The following is a 6,549-nucleotide window of genomic DNA, read 5'->3' as shown; positions in this document are numbered from 1 at the left end:
CATGTTATTGAGTGAAGGGGTGTGTTAAAGATTAATAAATAAAAAATAAGTAAATTCATGTTAAGCAGAGCGGTTCCTATGTGTTTAAGGCAGTCTTGACCTTTTTAACATGTCGCTGCTTGTAAATAGACCATACAAATAAAAAAGCTCTAAAATTTGAAGCAAATTTTGGAGATTTTGACTTATATTTGTGGAATTGGCAAAATAGATCTAAATTATTTTCATTTGGAGAGGGTATATTTTTAATTAAACAGGACTTGTCCGCCACAGGAAGTTTCCCAGGGGCAAAATGGCTAAAAGTGAGCAACTATTAAAAGATATTTTCGTCTCTTTTTTCGTCTCTGGCGCGGTTGCCTAGCAACTGTCGGTGGGCGGGGAGCGGCGGGCGGAGCCTTCCTTCAAGGCCGGCGGCAGGGGGAGGGACGCCGGGCTGGACTCCTCAAACGCCGACTGTGATTGAAACGCAGCTCCACCTTTTAAAGTATTAGCTGCAGACTTCATATTGTCGCCCGCCCTCCCCCTGTGCCGGTTCGCCCGGGAGGTTTTTCATTGTGACTCAGTTACAAGGCAGGAAAAAATGTCCAACGTCAACTGGAAGCCGTTTGTTTTCGGCGGTCTGGCGTCTGTGACGGCGGAATGCGGTGAGTTGATGTGTGAGGAAGCGGCGAGGAGGCCGAGCTGCGTGGATTACTGTTAATCATTTAAATCTTGGTTGTGTGTTAGAGCCTTATCAGAAAGTGTCTCGTGCTCTGTGTTGCAGGGACTTTCCCAATCGATTTAGCCAAAACGCGCCTTCAAGTTCAAGGCCAAGTGGGCGACAGCAAATACCGAGAGATCCGCTACAGAGGCATGCTCCACACTTTAGCCAGGGTGGGAAGAGAGGAGGGGCTCCGGGCTCTCTATTCAGGGTCAGTATGGTGGATGTGTGAGTTTTACGGTCTCAAAAACGTGTGTTGGACCTGCTGTCACGTTACAATCACACTGCACTTTGTATTTCCTCATTAGTGTTTACAGTTCCTCTTTGATGCAGACTTCCTGCTTTTGCAACAACAGCCATTGTCCCACCTATCTTTCCTGCAGTCCTTTTGCATCTATCCAAAGAGGGGTGCATTTGTCTAATTTGCCTCTCAATGTTTAATCCTTTTATGCTAAGATTTTGGGAGGGATATTTTTTCCCCAAAAGGTTTTTTTTGAAAGGGTTTTGGCTGTGTCATCAGGACTCACAGTTGTGTGTGTGAAGCACTATGGTATTAGATTATAGAAATGAACTTGACTTCACTTTTACAGAATAGCTCCCGCCATGCTGCGCCAGGCATCCTATGGGACCATAAAAATTGGCACATACCAGAGCTTTAAGCGACTGCTGGTTGACAGACCAGAGGGTGAGTCCCAGTTTCTCTTTCTGTCTCACACACACACACACGCCCACACACACACACTTAAACACATAGTTTGGCAGGCTGCTCGTGGCCACCCATTGACACATGCACATTCCTCTTGAAGGTCACAGAGGAGGCACAGATGTGCCTGTGTATGAGACCTGTGTGACCTCATTTTTATATACCAATAGCTTTTTATAACCGTGCATCTGCAAAACACTGTAAAGATAAATTGGCTGATGCGTGGTATCAAATGCTGCTTGTTCACAGTTACAATCTGCCTCCCACTCTTCTTCTCTTTCAGATGAGACACTGCTGACTAATGTGGCATGCGGTGTCCTCGCTGGAGTCATCTCCTCCTCCATTGCCAACCCTACTGATGTGCTGAAGGTAGCTGATGCTGCACATAAACACTGAGTTGACCTACTTTTTTGTGTTGTCCTGTGTTGAACCTGCAGCTGGTTGTGCACAACCAGTAGAACAGGTTTGACTAATTCCTTGAAGCTGCTGTATGGCGTGCAAAAGTCTTCTTTCAGTGTTGTTTTGTTAAACAGTACACACAGCTGCTGCTACTCATGCACCCTTGTGAAAGACTGTCCTAAGGCAATCACAGTACTTATTGAATACAAGAGGGATTTATAAGCCGTTTCTAGATGAGTCTATAGGTGTGTTCTTTTGGTAGCTTGCCTAGTGGCGTGAAGGGCATCTTGGTGCTATCAAGACCCCACTAGTGGATTATTTATAGACTGCCACCCCCAAGGCTTAACATAGTGTTCTGTAAATGATATTGGTGCATAAATATGATGCGTGTGTGTGCACATGCTTATATGTACTCATAATGTTCTGCCCGGTTTCTTCTCACCATGCCCTATTAGGCGTAATGACCTCCTGTCTACAGTGTGTATGTTTATCAAGGGTTAACAAACTAGTAGACATGGCTGCAGGTTAGGAACATTATGTTTTCATCACGATGTGTTCTAGCTGAGCCTGCCAAGTCACCATGAAGCCAGACAGCAAACCAGGGCTGATCTGTAAACAGCAGCCATTGTAAATGAAAACAAGACAAGTCAAGCCTGGGCTGAAGAAGGTTCCTGGAAACAGCGATAGAGAAAATACTTCAGGACACTGCACGCCAAAAATCCCTAACTTTTTTTGACTTTGCATTCCAATGAGGCCTGACTAATACATCCCCGTACATGGCTTAGTGAACCTACAGCATTCAACACTGGTTGAGTGTGTGTGCAAGCTTATATTGTCTAAAAAAGTTTGACTTTGTGGACAACTCGCTCTGTCTGTTCTTGCAGATCCGCATGCAGGCTCAGGGAAATGTGATCCAGGGCAGTATGATGGGCAACTTCATCAACATCTACCAGGAGGAGGGAACACGAGGACTGTGGAAGGTACACACAGCTGGAAACATGCTTTTACTTGTACTAATTAATGACCTCTACTGTATGTCAGCGGGTGTCAAGTAACACAGACACTGCTCTTTTCTACTCAAATCTTTAATGTTGCTTCCTCTGTCTGTCTGTCTGTCTGTCTGTCAGGGTGTCTCTCTAACAGCTCAGCGGGCAGCGATCGTGGTCGGGGTCGAGCTACCAGTTTATGACATTACCAAGAAGCATCTGATCATGTCGGGTCACATGGGGGACACTGTGTACACACACTTCTTGTAAGTTTGGCAGATACTTGAGGATGTCCCTGCCATCTGTCATGTGATGTTATCACTGGCAGGAAATTGCTTCTCAGGGAAAGATATACTTTAATCCCTTTTATGGTGGATTGAATTTCGACATTTCAAACACACTTCAAATTACAAGATTGTAATTGGTTATACATAAATCATGATTTTTAGTGTTATTGACCTGTAGTGAGCCTTATATTTGACTTTCACGTCTGAAAACTGGAAGCAAAATTACAAATCCTTGTCTGCTCACTACTCTATCGTTGCATTTTTCTTTGCTGCTCACACTCAGCAGGAACAGCCAGGTTCTGTGCTCTATTTCAGACATTACTCAACAAACACCAAGCATCTCAAAATACACTGTAATTTCTGAATATCTATGTAAGGTTGCAGCTGACAAAAGCTCTCTTCACTCTGTGTATTAATAGCAGTGAATGCTGTGTGGGTATTTGTGCATTCCATTTGTACTTTGAGATATTTTTTTGCACTTGCTGCAAACAACTACAGCCTGTCCCTTGTGGTCCCCCAGGTCTAGCTTTGTATGTGGACTGGCGGGGGCTTTGGCCTCCAACCCAGTGGACGTAGTCCGGACGCGCATGATGAACCAGAGAGGAGGAGCTTTGTACCAGGGAACACTGGACTGTCTACTGCAGGTCAGTCAAAACTCCTGACAGGAGATCTTGTAGGTGTCCCTGTTGATGTGGTGTTTGTGGATGACTACATTAAAGGAGCACTCCGACAGTTTTGCAAATGAAGATCAGTGTAGTCGTCATGGGGACTCCTGTTCAGCCTGTGAACAGTTGTAGCAACAGCTGTATAATGTCTTCTGTGGCTTTAGAGGGAGCAAGTTTGTGAAAATAACCGCCAATGAAGAACAAAAAGATGCGATTGGTTGCATTCTGGGAAATGTAGGATCCGGAGTTTTTGGAGCTCGAGACATACCAGAGACTAAGATATCTCAGCCTCTGCTGCTTCAATTCACCATTCTTTTTTTTATTTGTCTCTTGTGAGTTCTCCAAGTTTATGGAAGTGCAGCAATAAATTACTTGTGTGCCTCTTCAAGTACAGAAATCTTTCTGACTTTTATCTGTGAATAATCCCAGAAAATATTTTGACATTTAAAGCAGCATCAAAATTATTACTTTATATTTGACGATCACCAGTCTGTTGCCATGAAGAGGTGCAAGTTTGTGTTTGATTTTTGGCTCCCGTGATGACAAATATTATAACTCATGTAGTAATGTTAAGTATCTAGATCAAACCTTAATGTCACTGATTTTTCCCAGTCCCAGTTAAAAACCACCTAGGGAGCACTTTCACATGATTATCAAAGGAAAATAAGTTAAAGTTGGTTTTAAACATGTTTGTTTTCTTTTCAGACATGGCGCTCCGAGGGCTTCATGGCACTCTACAAGGGTTTCTTTCCCAACTGGCTGCGCCTGGGACCATGGAACATCATTGTATCCTTTAATGATCTCATTACTTCACTGCTTTGTTTACATATATCCTCTGTGATGCAACATCTTTTGAGCTGGAGAAATTGGCGGGGTAAAAGTTGTAAATTCTGTTATGCATTTGGTTACGTTAAGTGTTCATTCTGAGCCGTGCTTCAGTGGAGGACAGCTTATTATAGCTTAGTGCTAGCTAATTCTGTTATGTAACCTTGTGAAACTACTGACTCAGTTCCCCACTGCCCCCCTGGTGAGAGAGAACGTAAGGGGCCCTTGATGGGGGGTAAGAGGAATACAGGGTGGAGAGAGAACTCTATGATAGCCTTTCTGCAAAGGCTAAGATCTGATTAAAGATAATCAAGCAGGTATTGTGAAATGAGGAAGTCACATGGGGAAGAGAGGGGCTGGCAGGTCGTCATTGAGCTCCAACCAGGCCTAAAAATGCAATGAGATTATTGAATTGTTGAGTTACAGCAGAGCAGACTGAGGTAATAAGGAAAGGGCAACAAGGAAGGCTTTGAGCTGAAGTACAGAAGGAGCCAAAACGTCCTCAGTGCACCTCACATTCCCCTCGCAACAACAATGTCCACCCTATCTCGCCTGTGTTCCTTTACTCCGCTTCCAGTTCTTCCTCACATATGAGCAGCTGAAGAAGATCAACGTGTGATCGGCAGGATGAGAGCGAAGAAGAGACGAGTATGTGCACATGCTCTGAGACGAGCAGAGAGGACCAAAAATCGGGGAATGGCTTGATTGGGATGGAACCTTAATGGAGCCAGTGAATGGTCAATGGGAGTTTGATGTTGACCCATGTTCAGGGCGGCATGAGAATTTGCCTGATTCCTGTTGGGGCTACACATCTCCTAAAGCCTGTGGCAAGTGTGGAAGCAACTTAAACACTCAAACAAACATTCATATCTGTTTTAGCTCATCCAACTGCTACATTAAGCTTAAGCATTCACTTAAATTTCATATTGACTCCATGGATTCATGTCACCTGATTTATTAATTTAATGACTGGTAATCTAGGATGTGGAACACTCTGACTCCATTAATTGTTCATAAATTATCTTTTCCCAATCAGAAGCTGCTTTGAAATGGCTTTAAAGTCATGAGTTAAAAAAAACACATGAGGGTTTTCAGTCTTCTACACTTGAAGTGGCCTCCAAACTGAGTGCCTTAGTTTGTGGTACAGGCTGTCGATGCCTGAGTCAGATAGCAGCTGACAATCGCAGTGATCATTCCCTTTTGAAAAAGATGAAAAATGTTTGTGTGCATGAGTCAACAGACATGGATGAAGATCTGGTGGGGTTTTTTTTTTTATATATATATATTTCTAAATTGAGCGATGGGTGTGTGTAAAGGTGAAATTATTATTTATTCTAAGAGTCTTCATTTGCTGAGTTAGAGCCAAGAATACATTACGGTGTACTGTGATAAATAACAGTTGTATAAACAGCCAATGGGTGCTGCGACAAGATATACACACACACACACACACACACACACACACATCACATGCTCATATGTGGCGAGACTAGTTGTTCCTCATGCCAGCAAGTGCAGACGGTTAACATATCCTCAGGAAGTTGGGGTTGATGCTGTGCTCCCTGGGTTCATGGGTTCCTGTGTTAATGAACACGTCACTGTAAAAACTGAAACTTGCATTATGAAACATTATGTAAGCCCACATATTATGTTCATCTCAACCCCCTTACCCTTTTTAAGTTTAGACCACCAGGACAGATTAGGGTGTCTGAGGTGTGTCATTTGATGATGTTTATTGCCTGAAGGCACTAAAACCACTGCACATGATCCACAGTTAACTCCAGGTATATTTTCATGTACTGTATTTGCACGCAGTATGCTTTCTGTGAGCTATGCTTTCATTGTTAACAATGAATATATCGCTGGCTGTTATGTGTGAGCTGCTTTTGCTGCCAAAGTGTAAGCCGATGTCATTTTGTCATACTTTTTGATGTTGATGTAAATGCTGCTCTAGTTCTGTATAATTGAAATAAAAGAGAGAAACCTA

The 6,549-nt window shown here is 43.3% G+C and overlaps 1 protein-coding gene across 1 annotated transcript; it reads left to right on the top strand.

The window, feature by feature from the left end:
• Nucleotides 1–381: 381 nt before the first annotated feature.
• Nucleotides 382–6,549, top strand: LOC121909411 (kidney mitochondrial carrier protein 1-like). Its single transcript, XM_042429952.1, has 9 exons — nucleotides 382–641; nucleotides 761–908; nucleotides 1,288–1,382; nucleotides 1,684–1,769; nucleotides 2,684–2,779; nucleotides 2,927–3,051; nucleotides 3,593–3,716; nucleotides 4,443–4,523; nucleotides 5,140–6,549. The coding sequence occupies exons 1-9, from the start codon at nucleotides 578–580 to the stop codon at nucleotides 5,179–5,181; spliced, it is 861 nt and encodes a 286-aa protein (XP_042285886.1). The 5' UTR covers nucleotides 382–577; the 3' UTR covers nucleotides 5,182–6,549.

Source organism: Thunnus maccoyii, chromosome 12 (genome assembly GCF_910596095.1).
Source record: "Thunnus maccoyii chromosome 12, fThuMac1.1, whole genome shotgun sequence".
Classification (NCBI taxonomy): domain Eukaryota; kingdom Metazoa; phylum Chordata; class Actinopteri; order Scombriformes; family Scombridae; genus Thunnus; species Thunnus maccoyii.
This window is presented reverse-complemented; position numbering and strand designations above follow the sequence as displayed.

Bases quoted from the DNA above. Each gene is read 5' to 3' on its own strand.
- LOC121909411 (XM_042429952.1), top strand. From the start codon at position 578: ATGTCCAACGTCAACTGGAAGCCGTTTGTTTTCGGCGGTCTGGCGTCT. The intron at 1,770-2,683 runs GTAGCTGATGCT...CTGTTCTTGCAG, and splicing joins ACCCTACTGATGTGCTGAAG to ATCCGCATGCAGGCTCAGGG. The intron at 4,524-5,139 runs GTATCCTTTAAT...CTCCGCTTCCAG, and splicing joins TGGGACCATGGAACATCATT to TTCTTCCTCACATATGAGCA.